Genomic DNA, 20,078 nt, shown 5'->3' on the forward strand with positions numbered 1-20,078 from the left:
ATTCAAAATAGCCTCGTAAAAAATAAGTTTGTCCTTGTTCTGAGGTTCATGGTGGATCAGTGCCGGTTTGAAATACAAACCGAAGCCTTTTTGTCACAATGAGGATTAATTTGTTAGTGAGACAAAGTAAATAAATCAGTTATCACTCCCATCCCCCGAGTGCTCTGGCCAGGCCAGACAGCACAGGTCACTTTATATATGAGGGAGGCCATATGGAGCACATCTGGAAGTGGTTATCTGCTCAATCATAGCAAAACAACCCACGGTATTTCTTTTTTTTGTGAGAAGAGGAATGGAAAGGAATTCTTTTCACTTTCACTCACTAACTGGTGTATGACTCCTGAGTAAGGAGCTGATGAAAGTCACAAACCAAAAGGCCAGAGGCTCTCAGCCAATGAGGCTACTCGGTTCCACCAGAGCTGTGCACCAACACACACACACACACACACACACACACACACACACACACACACACACACACACACACACACACACACACACACACACACACACACACACACACACACACACACACACACACACACACACACTGACCAATAAGACAAATTCAGTGGTACACAGACATGATTTTTCATTGTAATCAAAAAAAAGTGCAGTGAAAATGAATTTATTCTATTGATAATAAAACTCAGTACTGATCCCTGATGTTATTTGCTGCGTTTAGCCGGTGGATTTGAAACTAAACAAAAAAAACACGGCTCCGAGACACGTTGATTCATGTGAGGCTTGAAGGGAAGGAGGAGTCGAGTGTCTAGACTGTTGACTTGTAGAGTTAAAACAGATGTCTATCAGCATCAACATGAAACAAATAAAAGCTTCCACTGTGTTTGTCTGAAAACAGGTTCTGAACATTTGGACAATACATTTTTTTTTTATGTTTTGGCTATATTGAATGGCTGATGAGCTGTGCTTGATAACCACATTCTCTTATACCTTTTAAAATGATACTATGGTGGCCATGACACCTCAACATGCTACAACTTAAAAAAACAAGGTATGTACTTTAGAAATAAGACCAAATAAACACCTGCAGGTGGAGTTAACAGACTTTTCATTTCCTCTCATCTGTAAAGCAAACAGCATGTACACGAGCCTTTCATAATAGATTCAATGTTATAATTAGGCTTCGATTATCAGAACACAAACATTCCGACATCTCTCATGTGGCTCAAAGACGTACTGCAGATAATAATGTTAAATAAAAGACTGCGGATGAAAATCTTCTGCGACCCACCTGTGGGTCTTTGGGAATGTGTATCAATCCACCACCGAAAATAGTCCCCAACAAATCTCCTCCTGTTTGAGAAGGACGATGAACGCGACCAGCTGTCTTTGAAGTTGACCGATTCTTAAAACAATGAAACGGTGTATTTGCAAACTGCTTTTAAAGACATACGTCTTGGGGGAAGTTTGTCGTCGTGTCCTGGTGGACTTGCAGTTGTTCTGTATTTATCTTGTGTTTTCTGGATTCATAGTTAGACTTTCAATGTGTTTTTTTCTAAATGTAATGTGTCAAATGCGTGAAGATCTTTTCTTTCTGTGTTCGTTTAAGTTGCAGTGCGTGGAGCTGTCTTGGCTACCATTTACGACTAGACACAACACACCAATGAAACCTATGCATGTAGTAATTTTATTTACAAATAGCAAGTAAAAAACACCATAAAAATATATCTCGCTTTCACATATATACATTTAAATGTATTTCCATGAACGATGTAGACAAATGTCGAGCAGAGATGTGTTGACTGTATCGTAGTGGCTGAGTTTGCCACGAGGCCTCTGAACACAACACAGGAACAAACTTCACTCAGACTCGGTTCTATAGCTCCACAGAAGCTCGTTACATCAGAGGTCTGGTTTCATCTCGGCAATTCATCAATTCCTATTTGGAATCACTTGTTTTTCCTGTTACCCATTAAGTAGATCTCACGAGTATTTGGGGCACAGTAAAAAAAAAAAAAAAAAGATTTTCAAGAACACACTTATTCTGGGGGGAGGAGTCAGAATGTTGTGAGAATACAGTTGTGATTTCTAGAAAAAGTCATATTGTGAGAATGAAGTTGTCATTTTATAGATTACTATCCTGAGGCAAATTTGTGATTTTGGGTTATATAAAAATAATAGAAAAAGCGATAGTAGGAGTCGTAAATTCTAGAAGATTATGAGAGCAAAAAAAAAAAGCAATAAAAAAATCATAATAGTACTATAAAGTCGTAATTGTGCAGGAAAAAAAATGTATTGAAATAAAAGATATTATGAGAAAAAAAGACACAATATTCTTAGAATAAAATGCATAATATTATGAAAGAAAATCGTAATTTTTAGGAAATGTCAATTTACAATAAAATGTCCGAAAAATCTATTTTGTGTTTATAGATGAAACCTAGATTTTCAGCCCAGTCGCAGCCCTAACTTAGTTAAAGCTGAGCAAGAGCAAATGAGAATCTCATACCATTAAGGCTTTACTGGTGGAATATTGTGACTTGTTCTTTTCTTTATTCTTACAACATGACCTTTTATTCTCAAAATATTAAAAACATTTTTTCTTGAAATCTCAGATTTTTTTCCTTTGTTTTCTAAAACTGGCCCTAACTTTGTGTCAATAAGATCCGGCTCGGACCGAGGTTCTGGTGTGCATCGTTTACTTCAAACCCGTGAACAACGCGTCGTTCGTTCTGCAGTCTGGACGGAACGCCCCCCCCCCCCCCCCCCAGCACCGCGGTGACGTCAACACTGTGTGTGAGAGCAGGACGAGTAGAGGTACAGTAAGATGAAGCAGTCGATCAGAAGGATGGTGTAGAAACACCTCTGCGTGTGCAAACTCCGACCCCTCTGGAAGCGGGTCAGTAACACGGCCAGCAGCAGAAAGAAGGTGGCGGTGTTCAGGAGGAGGAAGAGTCGTATGTAAGAGGCGGTGCTGGAGAGACCCTCGCTCCCGGCCGTGGCCACCATGTGAACCTCCTTGAACTTACGGCCCTTGACAAAGGCCCCCTTTCTGTTTTTGCGGCCATCCGCATAATCCATGAAGGCCCCCTCTCCCTCCTCTGGACTGTCCTCGTACGTGCGCTTTGAAGTCCTCTGGCGCACCTTTTTCTCATTCACCTCAATCTGTGCAAAAATGTCGGGCAGACTCTCTGAAAGCTTCTCCCCGAGGTTCACTTTCTTCCCCCCTTTGCCCTTGCCCTGCTTCTTCGACATGGCGAACATCTTCTCTATCACCTCCTCCGTCTTCTTCTTGTCGGAGAACTGGAGGAGGCGCTCCGCGGTCTTGTGGAAGCTGGCGGTGTTGAGGACCTGTCCTAGGATGTGTCTCTCCATCTGCTGGAAGACGGGCTTGACGTGCTGGAGGTTGTCCTCCATCACGTTGACGTATTCCTCCACCTCGTCGGGCGAGCTGTCCTCCGTGCCCGCCGCCGCCTTCTCGAACACAACCTTCTTGTGGTCCAGCAGCACCATGGCGAACAGGGGCTTGCTGGGGAGCTCCCCGGTCAGCAGGTAGATGGTGTACGTGTGGTCCTTGGTGGCCAGGTAAATGTCCACCCTCTGGTCGTCGCCGCGCAGGCTGAAGCTCTGTACGTCCACGCCTGGCCCGAAGAAAATGTAGGCCACCCTGGTGTGAGGGTACCTCAACGGCATTGTGACGTTCACATAGTTGGAGCCATTGTACGGGTACCCTCGGGGGTAATTCCAATAACCTACCACTCCTCTGTTACTGTAGCCTGTGTCGTCCAGCCAAAACATCTTGTACTTATCCTCGCCGTGTGACACAAACGCTCCGTGAACGCCGTCTATTTTTGTACCGTGGAACGGGAGCTCTGTGTTGTGAAAGAAGGCGCTCATGGCCCGGGTCGGGCTGTCTGGATGCAGGTGGATGTGGTCCACGAGGAGCAGGAGCTGCGGGTGAAGAAGGAGCAGGTTTCTCTGGAAGTTCCTGATCTTCAGCTCCGGGTTATAAGCGGAATGTCCCTCGCCACGGATGAAGACCATTCCCTGTCTCTCCATCGCGGCTTCCACTTTGCCCTGGGCGTCGGCCGCCAGCCCCACCTTGTACTTCAGCCACTTGGAATCGCAGGCTTCCGTAACCTGTCCAGCCCACGGCTTAAAGCAGCTCCCCGAGACCGCGGAGCTGAACAACACCGCGTTGTTCAACAAAGTGTACTTGGGTCCGTACAGCGCCTCGGTGATGAACGGGACGCCGTTGGGCGCAAACGTGAACGTGTTCTGATCCGGGTGCTCGTGGCCGGCGTTGAAGTTCCTCCACCCTTTGATCCACTCTTTGTACTTGCTCCTGTGAACGATGTCGAAGATGGCGCGCCCCCCCAGCTTCCCGGACTTGAAGGAGAGAAAGCTGCGGTTGGTGTCAGCGGGTAGAGCGCTGCCGTACGTCACCACGCCCCAGTCCTCAAAGTGGTGGAGCTGGGACGTTCCAAAGTCTGACGGAGGCTTGGCGATCAGTCCCGGGTCATACCTGTAGGGCAGCATGAGAGGACGGGTATCAGGATGATAGATTACCAACACGGACATCAATCACAAGCAACCACTGGTGGAAAGTCTTTTCAGTTTAAGGCTTTTCCAGAGCTGATTTAGTGATGACGTGCTGCAATTAACATTTTTGGTGAACTAACTTATTTATCAAACTGCCTCTTTTACATGTACTGTGATTATACGATTCCCTACGTTTTCCCACAATGCCTTCTGGCAACCCTAAGAGAAAAGCTGTGAGATCAATAGTACATATGAAGATCAAAAGCACTAATATGTCTGTCTGCTAAAGAATAACACAGAGAATAAGAATAAGCTTGTCTGTATAAAACCAACACCTAAAAACTACAAACTGTTGGAATTGTTTTTTTGGCCATGTCTTGTTTTTTACATTTCCTTTGTTGTCCAAAGTAAACAAACAAGATATAACGTGTTGGAGAAATGGAGAACTTTGGATTTGTTTAACATTGAACAGAGCCCGGCTAGCTGCCTCCTTTTGCTTCCATTCTTCAGAGGATGAAGCTTTGGCTTGGCTGGTCCCGGGGGATTTGCTGCTTTTTCTCTGTTTTAAATCGTAAATTGAGCACCATATGGTTGTTGAATGTGGGCTGTGGGAAATTATTATCTGTACTTGTCATTACTTTCTAGATTAAATGACAAATTGAAAAAATAACGGATCAGTCAATTAATAATCATAAATGAATCCCAATATCTCGACCATGGCAAGTCGTTGGAAATAAGAAATGAAGGCCGAAAAAGCGAGCTACTTTACCAATAGAGTAGTTTAATAATAGCTCTAAACAGCAAAAGAAAACTGCAGTCATGTGTTTCCTATTATGAAACCAAATTCAGGAGCTCACCAGATGAACTCAGTGTGAAGAGTACACCATCGCTGGCCTTTTCCAGCCTGCCCCGGCCCCTCCGTCACCCTGTTTTGATGAATCAGATCTGCCAGCCAGTTTCCACTGCCGTTACGCAACACGTAGCGATCCAAGAAGACCAGCTGGCTCTCCGGCCCGTAGAACCAGTTGTAGTTGGAGTCTGCGATGGCCACGGTCCTCTGAAAGCCTGTGGAGACAGTAAAAAACGTCAGGGGCGGCCTTTCACGGAGGTGTCCCGCAGAAATATTTGACATCGTAAATAATGGGCAAACGTGAGCAATAAAATGCTGACGCTTTGACTGATGTTTAAGTTTGCGGCGCCAACGATGCATGGAAATATCACTCGTGTGCAGATTCTTTGTAAATTCCAACGCGCTGCCACGCAGAGCTCAGTGCAAAATGTTTGGCCTAAAGTCACGGATATGTAACAAAAGTGCCCCCCCCCCCCCACACACACACACACAGCATGAACCTCAGTCCCCTCTGCTGTGACCCAGCTCAGTCCCAAACCAAGTGCAAATTGTTCACACAGTTCTGTTGCCTGTAATTATATCGGTTAGACCTTTCACTCTGGGGGTGAGAGGCTTCTTCTTAACCAGTAACCACAGCATGCACTCACAGTCGATCATTTGTCAACCAAACGCAACCGTGAACAAAAAGCGCATCAGAAACACTCTTGTCAAGCACATTCTCTTTGTACAGACACCTGCAGTGAGATGACAGCAGATATGACACTTCAACTCCTATAAGTGCTGACACATCAACTCACATTGTAACTGCTTTAAAAGGACTGTTCACCCCAAAAACAAAAACAAACGTGTTTTTCGTCGATTGTTTCGGCGTGGGTTGCCGAGTGTTGGGAGGCATCGGCCGTAGAGACGTCTGCCTTCTCTCCGACATAACGGAACTACATGGCACTCTCTGCTTGTGGTCGCAGGCCTTGTTGTGAGCAGTTTCACTGGTATTGCGACATATTTTAGTTCTTAGACTTCAAGCGACACTTTCCACTGCTTTCACGTCCACCGACTTCTTCGAGCGCTTCCACAGAAACTTCCAACTCCTCGTATCACTGACACAGCACGGCAGCGCAGGCGGAGCAACTGACACTTCAGCTCCTTTTAGTGCTTAAAGTCAAGACATTGCACTCCACTTCAATTCAACTGACACTTTACCTGACAGCGTTGTATTTCGGCACTTGCACTTATCACTCCTTTTATCCCTTACACCTGCCGTTTCGGTTCTTTTTGGAACTTAAACCTCATCTGACTCTTGTGTTCACTTCACAACCGTAAGCAGCACTTCAACTTCATTCAGGCAATGCACTTCAACTGACACGGGAGGAGAGAGGGCATCGGCTCTAACCATTCAGCCATCGAGGCTCTCCCTCTGATGGGTATTCTAACCCCTCTCAGTAATCCTTAGACTTGAGTCTTGAGCCCCTCTCAGCACATTCATGCTGCTATTGTGGCTCCGGATCCAAGGCTCTCCTGGGCTGATGTAATTAGAGGTGATGCTCAGCCACAATACAGAAACTGTTGGCAGGGGGGCTAGCCTGACCTAGGGGCCCCTCTCCCACTGCTGCACTCCCCCTGACCTTCCGACAGACTGAACTTCCAGAACACCACATATCCCTGCAGGCCTCAGGTCCGCTTCGCATCCAGGAAGGTAATAAGTACACGCATGCATACCCCGGTATTGGCTCAGGAGGAGGAGCCGCTCTCCAATGTGGCAGCCTGCCTGAGGTTATGTTCACGTCCAACCTTATACGCCCAACTTTTGGGATAAAGCATTCTTGTACGGACTAACTGGAATTAACTCTTACTCGCGGATTAATTGGCCTGCTGAAAAAAGTGACAGTTACCCGGCAGGATGGTCCTGTAGAGGAAGGCGAAGTGTTTGAGGAGCCAGGGGTGGTCGAAGTGGCTGATGGCGAAGTGGCGCTGCACCAGGAACATGTACTGGAAGAGAGAGCGGGTGGTGTACGTCCCGTAGGCCACGCCTTCATACAGGGAGCCGTCCGTCACGTCCTGCAGGAGGACCATGGACTTCTCCATGATGGACAGGACCTGCTTGGTCCACAGGTAAGCCTCCTGGAGGTAACCTGGAGCACAGGAAGTGGAGATGGTTTCACAGGTTAAATACAGCGCCAGAACACCCTGGATTATGAATGCTTTTGGTCAGATTTTGCCCAAATACTGTAATAAGGAATATATCGCACGGCTGACAAACAGTTTCTGGTTGTGTGACTGTGTTTTTCTACCTGTCTGGTAATCTTTAGCGAACAGATTCATATCCTCAAATCAATTAACTAACCATAGGAATATCTTCAGCGTCCTCTGGTGGCAGATCCACATCCACACTTATTTTATACGGTTTTGCGAAAGTATGGTTTTTGCAATTGCACAATGAACATTTTAAATTAAGCTTTCGACAGAACACATTTTTGTCTGTTCGTACATTTATTATTTAAAAATGTCCCAGCTGTAGAAAAGAATTACATTTTTTGGCACAAAGGGAACTACAGTGTTTCCATGTGGATTTATTTCATCTGATAAAGAGAGCTGTTTTTACATCGAAAATATTTTATAATAAAATGAAATAAATAAAAACCTGATTAAGAAACCAAATCAAAATTGCCCTGGTCTACAATTTGAGAAGCTGCAGAAAAGTATGACACGACATACTTGGACTACGCACCAGGACTAAATATGAGAGATCCTGCATCATGATTAGGGTGTGTGTGTGTGTGTTAGCTTCAGCTTCTTACCTAAAGAAACCTTCCACACACACACAACATTTACCTGTGGCTATGGAAACAGCGTGTATACTCTCTCACACGCACACAGACTTTACTATGAGAACAGGCGGCCGCATAAACACTCCGGCCTCAGTTCATTGAGGAATCCACGACGTCCGCCGTCCCCAACAGTGTTTGGTTTGGGGACCGCCGGCCTACACAGAGCAGGTATTTACCATCAAACAGGAACTCTTGGCAAAAACCATATTTACACAAACAGAGCTTCACCGGCGCTCACACAGTCCAGGGCCAGCCTCCAGAGCAGCTCGGGCTTTGAGACCCTTCGCTACTTTCTTTCCTCAAAAGTAAAAACATGATATTAAAATAAATCCTTATGACAGCTTTCCAGGAATACTAAACACAATTTGTCAGTGTCTGCGCGAAACAATCTGGTTCAAGTAAACTAAATCATATATTTAGCTGCATTGATTGATTTTTTTTGGCCCTCTTGAAGCCACAGGAACAATTTGGAAACACAAGATCTTTGCCTTCCGGCTTCTGTTTTTGGCTAACATGACAACACAGCAGTGTTGTTAGCTACCTTGAAACGGTAGCGTGAGAATCGCCGTGTTTTCGTTACCTTTAAAATGCTACACAGCGCTGATGGGAACGACAACACTCGTGTGTGCAAAGTAGACATTTCCTGGGATTAAAAGCCGCTACCACACAGACAATTACGCAATTTAGATTTCCAGCTGCTTGCATACGCAGCATGTTCGTGAACAGTGTACTGAAACTCCTGCGTCATCAAAACTAAATCCAAGGAAAGCGAGGACACCGTGCTGAACATAGAATTACAACACAGCGATTACTGGAATACCAAAGACGTCAACGAAAAGGATAAATAAGAAAAAGAGAGTCATCATGTTAACCCACGTTAAAAGGAAAGGACTTTGGCCCGACTGTCTCCCATGCTGTTAGCCAGGGCGCTGGGTCTGGACACCCGGATCCCTCCCTCAGCACACATCATGTCCAGAGGAATGTGAAAGGTCAAGGGATTTCTTATTTCCAACAACACTCTCTGACTTTACTCTCTGCTCCTCATCACACACGGCCGGTGATGCAATTACAGGAATCTTGTATACAACTGACCCAGGGAGCGTGTTATTAATGTGTTATTCTGATCTATTTTATATATTAGGGGGCAGGACAGCCAGCGATGAAGTACAATGTTTTCCACAGTCCGACAGCTCAATTGCGGGGGAGCGAGCGGTGCATTCGTGTGTCTATTAAAAGCAGTAATAGAGGAAAGGGAAGGAGAAAGAGAGGTTTTTTGGGGGGGGGGGAGCAAAGTTGAGAGTGTTGCTATCGAGGATGAACGCTGCTCCTCATTGGACGGCGATAAAGGGATCGTTTGGGTGTCAGTTTGATTTGAATGTGGAACATTGCAGCATCTTTGCTTGACTTTTCAAATGTCTTATTATAATGACAAAGTAATAACTGGTCCAAGAAGTCAGCAATTGTCCTTAACGTTTGTGTCGGAGAACCAATGAAGAGGACAAAGAGTTTGTTCTTCTCTTCTGGTCGTGCTTATTGGAAACTTTCCATTTGTTATCAGGCATTTTAGTCAGAATAATATTTGGACGTTAATGTCATCCCTTGATACAAATGATACCTACGCGATCACCGGAATGCATGAGGCGAGAGTTATATGACGCAGCTAAAAAGAGAAATCACTGCGAATACATCATGTGCCAGTAAACTTTTAAGAAGCTATGTTCTCACCACTGCTGAGGTGTGACAATCTCATCTCCACATGAGGTCTGCTGTAAAGCACACTCCAAGCAAAATAAAACCATGAGTCATGAACATAAACAGAGCACAAGGCCCTTCCCCGGGTGACAAAGACAGGCTGGAAACTCACTTTTTCCTCGGCTCGACGCAAAATGTAACGCAGCAAACAGAGGTCCGTGTTCACTGAGCTTTGCACCTGTTGTTGCCCTCTACAACATTTCTTTTGAAAGCCTCAAATAAAACCACCGTGACCACAGCGGTTCTCTGTAAGCCAGCTGCCATTTAGTTCACGTCAGGGCCGGATCTTTTGTGGCAGAAATCAAAATCCCTGGAGGCAAAGCACTGCGGGCCTTTAACCTGCTGCTCAAAAATATTTAGCGCGAGGATATTGAGGCAATGAGAAACATTCAGCGGTGAATAATGGTGTCAGCTCCCACAAAGGAAGTGCTGCAGAGTCATGTGGAGAACCTCACCTGGAGAACAATTACAAAGGATTAAGTGCAGCTCCGGCAGCTAAACCTCAGGCTGACTGCACTGAAATTCCAGTCAGAGTTTCTCTCCGAAGCAGACGGAGGTTTGCAAGTCTCACCATGAAGATGACAAGACATGACCTATATACCACGCAAACGTATATGTACAGTCTGAAGACCAGGTGGTGAGTATGGAAGCATTGAAAGAGCGTACTATTCACACTACAATCCTACAAAAGCAGCGTGACGAGGCACAGAGCGTTTCACGTTTGATATGGAAAAAAATGAGTGAAAATGCTTGCACTCGTCACTTTTTCTTTTTACCCAGCTGTCCAAGAACACTTGAGGAGGGGCGGGACAAATACCACAAAGACCAAGAACCACATCCTACGTGTAGGCTACAAGCAGGGCTGTAGTACCTTTCTACGTCTCAGACAAAGAAGACTCTGGATTTTATTTCAAGACCACAACTGCGAGGATCTCACTGAACTGCCCGTGCATCGCCTCTAATTTAGTTGTTAACATTACTTTGATTGCCCAGAGAAAAGGGGGAATTCCTTCCCCTCTTACAGCCCTTATGAAAGCCGTTACATAAGAAAACTGAGCTCTATCTGCTGATGAGCTTTAGAAAAACCTGGTGCGGTACGTGCACTTTAAGTTAAGGGGTTATCTATTGACACATCTGCAAAACGGAAGCAAAACCCCCTGCAGCCCTACTAACCTTAACTGACTCTATGAACAAGCCACAGTGAGCTGAGAAGTATTGGCAACTCTCTTCACGGGAGACGAGCTAAAGCGGTCCGAAAAAAGTTGCTGAAGGAGTCCGCTGAAGGATTTGTAAAATCTGCAGAGAAAGTATCTTGGAGGTACAGAAGATGTGAATGAGTATTTCTAATACGAAGCTATATATATATTTCTGTGAGCTAACAATCAAAACCAATATTTAGGTGCTTCTGAGACATCCGTCCATGTGTTTGTCTGTTCGACGGATGACTCGAAAACGTAACGACTCTGGCAATGGCTGTCGCTGAGGCATTAAAATTACATTTCTTTACTGTAATCCCTCCACAACTGCATCCTTAGTAGGGTGTAAATCCTCTGAATCAGCCTTAAGACCATGAGACTAAACCTCCACCGTAAAAAACAGACCAATGGAATTCCTTTAGTTGAGCTGAAGCTTCTTAATGCTGAGCAAGGCAGGTTTCTGCCCCTTAAAGCTCCCACACAGAGCTGGAATGAGCTCCCTTGCCGAGTGAAGGAGCTACACGTTAAATAATCAAATATATAAAGGGAAGTAAAATATCAGTAAACGCTGGGAATCCTCCTTAAGGGAATATGAACTGTACTTGTATAGCTTTGACATCATCAAATGGACTGTGTTTTGGCAGTCGCAATCTTATTTTTTTGCAAACAGAAGTGGCACGAGAGGGTGGAGCTAAGTACAACCTGACGCTGAATAAGACAACTGTCAATCATAAGGTCGCCAAGGCCCGAAATATATACTGCTTAATCGTCTATTTGACACTAAATGGACCATAATTTACTAAATGAACATCATGCTGTATTAAAGAAGACTTGAAACTAGAGATTGAGACCATAAACTCATGTTTACAATATTTACCGAGGTTATAAATCAAGTAAGAGTAAGGTCGTTTTCTCATAGACTTCTATACAATAAAACATATACAGTAGACGTTTCAAAAGGCATGACTCCCTATCCACTAACCTTGGGTCATGTAAACCAGGCTTCCTGTGAGCAGCGCCACGCAGTTGGTGGGCTGGTGGTTGTGCAGGTACTGGAACCCCCAGCCCCGGACGTAGGACTTCTCGTACATCAGGCGCGACGCGTTGCCGATCACCTGGAGGAACCGCTCCTGTTGGCCCTTGTTCAAGTACTCGTACAGGAAGTCGTAAGCGGTGGCGAACCCGACCAAAGAGTGCGCCAGAGGAACTTCATCCCAGGGGGCGTCTTTAACCAACCTGCGATAGAAAAACAACGAAGACAAGGCTCAAGGCAAGGCATCAAACATAATGTGGAGCACATGGAAAATAAACATTCTACGGTAATCAGGTGGAAAATTTTCACTCTTTAAAATGAAGCCCCTAGGGAAATGTTCGTCATGAACAAGAAGCCCTTTCTTTCTTTGCAAAGCCTTTTTAATGATCTTTACCACAGCTGTAAAGCATCAATTCACTTTGAAAGCAAAAATAAAAAAGATGCTAAGTAGCAGTTTGCGCCACAACTGCTGCACCATTGCTTCCCAATAAACAGACATTAAAAGTGTAGTGTGCGCAAATTCTCTCCTGGTTTACGGGCGCCAGGATCTAAGAACGCTGACTCCTGTGGGTTCTTCAGGGTGCTAAGTGTCGGCGTTGTAAAAGAGTGAAAGGTGTTGTGTTTGTAATCATTCTGCTCACTTTGGTTAAAAAGAAAGGAACCTCAGATGTGGGACTCAATGAATCAGGCTCGAAATCTGAGGCCGTGTTCAGAGCTGCCATTGACATGTGTCCTGGGTGATCCGATCACAAGTGGACATATTTCAAGTACAGCTGTGAATGCGCCCAAAGACACATCGAGGACGCATTAAGAGCCGCTCACTCAGACCACAATCTGACGTAATCTGCTCCGCACATGGCCACATTCTTTAAGCAGTGTGTACGTGAATGTGTCCACAAATCGGCGACTCAACCGACGTCCTCTGCGTACGAACTCACTCACGCACCTAATGCCACCATTGGCCTACTAACGTGAGAGCTTGTGTTTTGGGTGAGAGTGTAATAATTGGAGTGCATGAATTATAATTGTTCTTGTTGAAGTTTTTAAACCGCATAGATGATGTACTTCTAAACGTGTGTTGGAAGGAAACAAAGCACGACATGGCAAAGAAAGTAGAGACTGGTTCATCCATTTGATGTTGGCAATGCATTGCTTCCACATGTTAAGTGGCAGCTGAGGTTTATTTGAAAACCACTTCCCGTCTGCTCATGTAAATGAACACCAAATGGGTCGCTTCTTTACGCTGCAATTTGCCCGTACGGCAAAGAAAAAAAAAACGATGGATGCCAAGTCACAGGTGGACTGTATATTGATTCATGCCAAAGCACACAAAATCACACTTCTGTATGTTTGCACAGACTGTGTAGAAAGAAGAAAAAAGAAGAAGAAGCAGGCACCAGTATGCCACAAAGTAGAAGCTCCCCGTCCTAACACGGTTCACGGAGTCGTCGGAGACATAATTGAAAGCCGTGAATACCACAGCCGACTGGTTCCTGGAGCCGCTCTGCACAGGCCCTCAGAGGTTCAGTGACCAGAGTGAAAGTGTGGCCAAGGAGAAAACTCACAGTGTGTTCTTAAGTTGTGAAAACACATGCTCGGTGGCTTCTCCTTTCTGCACTGTGGCACACGCGCTGATATTGTGAAAAATGTCACGCAAATTACAATAATACCACACCAGCTTACAGTATGATCTGTAACGACTGATTTATGATGACTACAATGTACTATAACTCAAATGTAGCAGAATGGTAGCGCAGCGCTAGCAAAGTACAGTCCAAATGACTGGAAGTGTTCAGGTCCAGGATACTTTGGGAGCTGACTTGTGTGGACTCGAGGTGGTTAAGTTTTCCCAGAATGCACTTTGCGTCTATCAGCTGCGACGGCCGAGGACTTGAGCGAGGCTCTTTGCCGTTTTCATTTTTTTGTCCAACTACTGTTGTTGTGTCGCTAAATTAAGAAAATAATGTTGAATGTGTGGTCGAATCATTCAACGTATTTCTGTGTAAACATATCTACAGCATAACACTATTTTTGTGAACGGATGATTTTGGTTTGTAAATAACTAGACAGGATTTCTGCACGCATTTGATCAAAGATGGTTTATGTTAACAAGTCAGCGTAGCTAGCTAGTTAGCACGAATTCAGTGAGATGATGTGAATGAACAGCAGACGGTTGCCATGGATGCAACCACCTTCTCTCCAAATGTCACTTTTCCGAGTCCTTCGTTTCCTTTTGTCTTTGAAATAAAAGCCGTGGAGAGCTGCGGAGCGGTGAATGGCTGTAATCCACTTCTCGGGCCACTTTGCACTTGCAAGGCAGAACTAATGTTCATTGAACCTAATCAAATTGTTAGGGAAATAAGGAAGCACCGTGGTCGGCCGATGACTGCGCGCCGCTCAGCCGTGGCTGTCTCTGAAAAGCCCGAGGATTGTTCGAACGTGGCTGAATGGATGGATTCAGCTGACTTGTTGGTTGTACTTCTCACGGTGTGGAGTATGGCAAGGACGCTTCCTTTTGTCAACTGGTTAATACAGAAACTTAAGTTTTTGTATGTAAATCTAGACACACGATGTTCTTTCCTGTTAACTCGGCAATCTGTTCCAACAGGATTTCGGAGATCTGTCCTTTGACAATGAGCTGAAAGCCCAGAGTTCATTGTCTGGCAATTGGTTGGTGGTGAAATGATCACCACTGGTTTACCGGTTACCTTAAAATCAGTCGTTCAAAGGTGAACAAAGCTCAAAGTTCAAAAGCAAACTTTCTTTGCTTTACTCGTTGCTTCTTTCTTTGAAAATACTTTATGATTTCAGCTCAACAACATAGCGAGAATTGTTTTTTTTGGCAATGTATGTTTCTGCAAACCACAGGACACGTTGAATGTTGACGTTTCTAAACAAAAAAGATGATGGTTTGTGTTAAAAGAATAAGGTAACAACTGGAACTACCGTGAATAAATTAGGACCGCCCTTAGCAGACTGTCTTACGTAACGTTAAGTAACGAGCGTAACAATGTCGCGTATCAAGCTCAATGTCAATGTTTACATTTGGTTTCACACAACACTGGTCTCCTGGGTGAAAGTCCTGTGTTTGTTTTTGTTTGTTTTACCCATCCACACCAGCCACCTGCCCTTGATCGGCTCTCTCACTAGTTACACTGCTTATTATACCCAGGGGTGATTATACCACGTCACCTGTACCCTGAGCTTCAATCTCAGCCCAGGTCCCTGCAGTCGGGCTGTTCAGCTCACATCTGAACGTTTCATTTCCTTTCATATTCGGTAAACAGCTGCTGAACACATTTCCTGGAGCACAGACTTATCTTTACCAGAACTCTGGCCCGCAGAGGAAACCGAGAAACACTCCTGAGATCGGGGCTGACCAGAAACCCTCTGAGCTGACTCAGCATTAATACCCCGGCCGATACACACACACATGAGGGTGGAAACAGATATCAGGTACCATCCGTAAGCTCTGAACAGACACCTATTTGTCTCCAAGAAAAAGCGGCTGATGCTAAGAGGGTGGTTCAAATTTCCTCATGCGGAATACTCAGCAATAAACACACTAAGTCGTAACAATAGTAAATAAAATAATAAAAAGACAGAAAAATCTACCAACTAGGCTGAGCCGCCATCCTCTCCATGTAGTCCTTGGCCAGGTCGAGGGCCCCCGCCCTGTGCGGGTACAGCACGCAGAACATGGACAGCACGCCCAAGTTGTTTCCGTACACCTCGTTCCAGCGGGCGCTGAACTCTGCGGGGCTCCAGGGGGGCAGGTACATCTCCGGGTGCTCCAGCATGGTTTCGCCCGCGTCGCGGATCCTCCTCGACATGTCCCGGTGAGTCCCCGCGGCCGCGTACTGCAGCTCCTCCACGTCCCCCCGGTTGAAGTACAGCATGGGGTGACCGTTGTAGTTGCCCCCCATGAAGGGGATTCCTCCGCTGGGGTCCACTTCCGCCGCCACCGGGGCGAGCAGGGGCCACAGCAGACTTAGGAAGAAGACTGTGGGGGCCCCGCGGGTGTGGCTTCTCATCGTCTCATCAGGCGGGGGGACTGTGGCATCGCCGAAGGAGCTCAGCTGAGAGGGAACAGTGGGGGGAAGAGAAGGATTAGAGAAAGCCAGCCCATATTCTGCGCAGCCTTTTTCTTACAAAAGCCCTAGCATTCCTTGAATAATTAGAAGCAGCTGTATTCCTGATGATGCAGGCTTTCCATAGTAATGTAGACTGGAACTAAGAACACTACTGTCCGATCACGTGGGAGTCATTGGCGTCAAAGATTAGACAAATAGTTTCCAAATTCTTAATCCTCTATAGTTCCCAAAAAATAAAATGATACCCGTCTGCTATAAAAACAGCGAAATCCGGATATTGTGTTACACCTCTGCACACTTTGTTAACCTCATATTCACTTCCCAAGATGCATTTCTGAGTTGGTCAGACAGGTCTAGCCACACACACCCAGATGGTGAGACGAGCAGGCCTGGAGGTCATAAGCGGCCCATTACTGCAGCAGCATCACTCTACAAGCTCTGAGCTGAGCTGCTGTGGTCTCTCTGCTCTGAACATGAGAGTAAATTACATGACCCGAGTGGAGCTCTTGGCAAAGGCCTGCTGGAAAACCCTTTGGTAGTGATTTCGACAAATGTCTAGACTGGGGTCCATTCTAATGCAGCGAGCTGTCCGGGGCTTGTATGCGTTTTGTGGTTTGCCTTTTTAATAAACAAAGCTCAATTTTGTACATTCATTTTGACATTAGACCTTCACATTCCTCCGTGGTGAACAATGAGGACGGTGGACTTGCAGCCGAGACGAAGACATGAAGACAAGTCCGGACTGAGGATGCCTGTAAGCCTGAATCAGACTGATGTCAGACTGCTTTGGGCTACTTTACTAAACTCAATGGAAAATATTTTGGTGGGTACGTTGTTATTAAGATAAGTGCTATACCAACAAAGTTTATCATAAGTAGGTCTTTGCTACTCAATATCGATTTTGAAGAGAGCTCGTGGCACTTTAAGACATTATTATCTACAGTAGCAAAGCTACACTGAGACACTGAGCCCGTATGAAAATTTTTCATTTATTCACTCAAAATAAATTCTAATTAGAATTTCTGTAACAAAAGTCATTTTACGTGCACGTTCCAGCTTCTCAGATGTCAAGATCTGCTGTTTTATATCATTGCAAATTGAATATATTTGTGTTTATCCACTAAAACGAGACATTTAAAGACATGCCTCTGGGCTCTGAGAATGGCTCTTGTGGTGGTGTGTTTTTTTTCTCCATATTTTCTTACATTTTATAGAGTGATAAGTTAATTAATTGGAAAAAATGTATATATCAGTGAATAATGAAAATATTTATTTCATAAAATAAAATTACATTTGTCAAAACGTAGGTGAACGTGTTTCAAAGCCGTCTGCACAATGCCAGGAATAAAACTGTAATGGAGAAGTGCAGTAAGGCCTCCACAGGGCTGAGGACCAAACCTCACTATTTGCTGAGCACCGACTGCCATGTGTCTGAGTATCCAAACGTGTCAAGTATCAAAAGGGAGGATGAGGATCGATATTATCCCAAAGTTCATAATTAATCTATCTTTTCTTTGCCTGAAAGTAATCAATATGTAAGTACATATACATGTACATATAACAGTTACACCCAACCAGAATGAGCCAGGAAAATACATGCCTCATATGTTTTTAATTGTAACAAATAAACTCTCAATAACTCGCCCCAAAAAAAAAAATACAGTACATGACCCGAGGGTACGTTTCCGCTGCTCAGTTAGATTGCACTTGAGTCATTTCTTATGATTAGGTAAGTAGCAAAAAGACAACGTAATGCAATTGTGTTGTCACTGTAAACTTAAAATGAAGATTTGCACCGCGCCTCAGGCCTTCAGAGTACTTCAGGCTGTCTTAACTTCAAGAAATGAAGTGCTATTCAAATGCAGTGTGCAGTTATGACTGATTCATATCTGTCGCCCACCATTGTTCCACAGTTTGTAGAAGGTAACGTAAAGCACAGGTCTCACTGTCATACCCATACATATCATTCCTCCCTTCACAGACCTCACATTTACTCTGTCAATCTTTAACCTAACTTCTCCTTCATTAAGTCTTTCCATTTTATTCAAAAAAGAAAGTGTATCATGTGACTGCGCGTGAGTTATCCTGTACTACTCTACGTCTAGAAGCGCTCCCTCCATCAAACCGTGAAGTGATGTGCAAGCCTACAGTAGCACCGATATCATTTATCGATAATCCAAAAACCCGACGCACAAAAGTAGCCTTGTTCACATCGACCATGACAGGACTTTGGTAGCGGTGAAGTAGAAAGAAAAAGAAAAAGAGAAGCCGTTTGCGTTACCTGTCAGAAGCGGTGCTCGCTAGTCCGTTTCCCCCTCGTCTCAACAGTCATTTCTTCTTCGTCACAGCGGGGATTTGAGGACAAGTTATTAATACGGTTAAAAAGGTAGTTTTTAGGGACGAAACGAAGTTGGGGAGGGGAGGGGAGGGAACGAGTGTGCGAGTGAGTGAGGAGGGAGCGTTATGCTCGCGAGTGAGTGAGGAGGGGCGGCAGGGAAGAGGGAGACTTAAAGGGGACCTAATGAAACCACTTAGCTGGGCTAACAGGTAGTGAACACAAAGCTGCCAACGCTGACTGGAGATAGTTTCATTTAATCTAATTTAGTTTAAAAAGTACTGCTTTTTACAAGACCTCCTGACTTGTGTTTGATAGACTTTGAGACTGCGTCATAAATCCCCCGGTGTTAATATTGGACATTTAGATGTACAGCTAGCTTGAATATTAGCTCTTTGCTATCTCCAGTTTGAATCTCATTATATTTCACATTTCAAGTTTAGTGAGTGTTATAAGCCGCTGTTTTCCTCAGAAATAAATAGAAATGACATTTTCTAAAACAAGCACTTCACTTCTGTTTTTGAGTCGCAAACCACATGTCCTTGCACATCTTGTACCACAAGAAAAACAACTAACGAAATGCGAAATGAAGATTAAATTAGATCCTCATTCTGTTAGGGCTCCTTTTGGATATAAATGCAGTTGCCAGTTTATTAGCTACACCTAGCTAAAGTTAATGCAGTCTTATACAACAGTCTTGCAGTAAATCCTCCAATCATGAAGATGATGTTTGTTTCCCGCTGAAACTGTTTCAGATTGGTGTCGATTCGACCTTATGGTCATTCTGTAGTTTGTATTAGGCTGTATTGTTTTTTAGCTTTGTGCAGCTAATTAAATTGCGATGGGATGTACTTCAGGAAATCCTTCTTGAAAGAGCCTCTGAGACACATGACATGATAGCTCTAGTGTGCTGTCCACCTTGTAGCACATCATTGGGAATCTCAAGTAGAGCCATAATCATAAAGAAGGGAGTAAAAATAAATCAGGATGGCCAATTCCAATGTGCTTATCTGAGCGCTGAATCCTTAAAAAACAAGCAAACAAACCTCGTAAATGGAACTTCACTCCAATTTTATGATGAAATAATCCTAAAGGGGGAAATCTGTAGTTTTTGAAATATGTCCACTTGTGATCGGATCACCCAGGACACATGTCAATGGCAGCTCTGAACACGGCCTTAGATTTCAAGCCTGATTCATTGAGTCCCACATCTGAGGTTCCTTTCTTTTTAACCAAAGTGAGCAGAATGATTACAAACACAACACCTTTCACTCTTTTACAACGCCGACACTTAGCACCCTGAAGAACCCACAGGAGTCAGCGCTCTTAGATCCTAGCGCCCGTAAACCAGGAGAGAATTGTAGAAATGCCAATGGGAAAACATGCATGCATATTCATATTCAGAGGGTGAATATGTTTTGCTATGTTATCACAACAGCTGGTAACTACAGCTGAACCCGGTAGGGGACAGAAGGGAGACAGGTTGT

General features: G+C 44.6%; 1 protein-coding gene across 1 annotated transcript; it reads right to left on the minus strand.

Moving 5' to 3' along the window:
• Positions 1-667: 667 nt before the first annotated feature.
• On the minus strand, positions 668-18,652 carry dse (dermatan sulfate epimerase). Its single transcript, XM_079290465.1, has 6 exons — positions 18,538-18,652; positions 15,778-16,241; positions 12,112-12,365; positions 7,246-7,485; positions 5,364-5,571; positions 668-4,489 (listed from the first exon to the last, which is right to left on the minus strand). Exons 2-6 carry the CDS (start codon positions 16,194-16,196, stop codon positions 2,749-2,751), a joined length of 2,862 nt encoding a protein of 953 aa, XP_079146591.1. The 5' UTR covers positions 16,197-16,241; positions 18,538-18,652; the 3' UTR covers positions 668-2,748.
• Positions 18,653-20,078: the final 1,426 nt, after the last annotated feature.

Source organism: Melanostigma gelatinosum (genome assembly GCF_949748355.1).
Source record: "Melanostigma gelatinosum genome assembly, chromosome: 19".
In the NCBI taxonomy this organism is placed as follows: Eukaryota; Metazoa; Chordata; class Actinopteri; order Perciformes; family Zoarcidae; genus Melanostigma; species Melanostigma gelatinosum.

Coding starts and splice junctions, on each gene's coding strand:
- dse (XM_079290465.1), bottom strand. CDS start 16,196: ATGAGAAGCCACACCCGCGGGGCCCCCACAGTCTTCTTCCTAAGTCTG. Junction 7,486..12,111: donor CCTGGTTTACATGACCCAAG/GTTAGTGGATAG, acceptor CCTGTGCTCCAG/GTTACCTCCAGGAGGCTTAC. Junction 5,572..7,245: donor CTACAGGACCATCCTGCCGG/GTAACTGTCACT, acceptor CTGTCTCCACAG/GCTTTCAGAGGACCGTGGCC.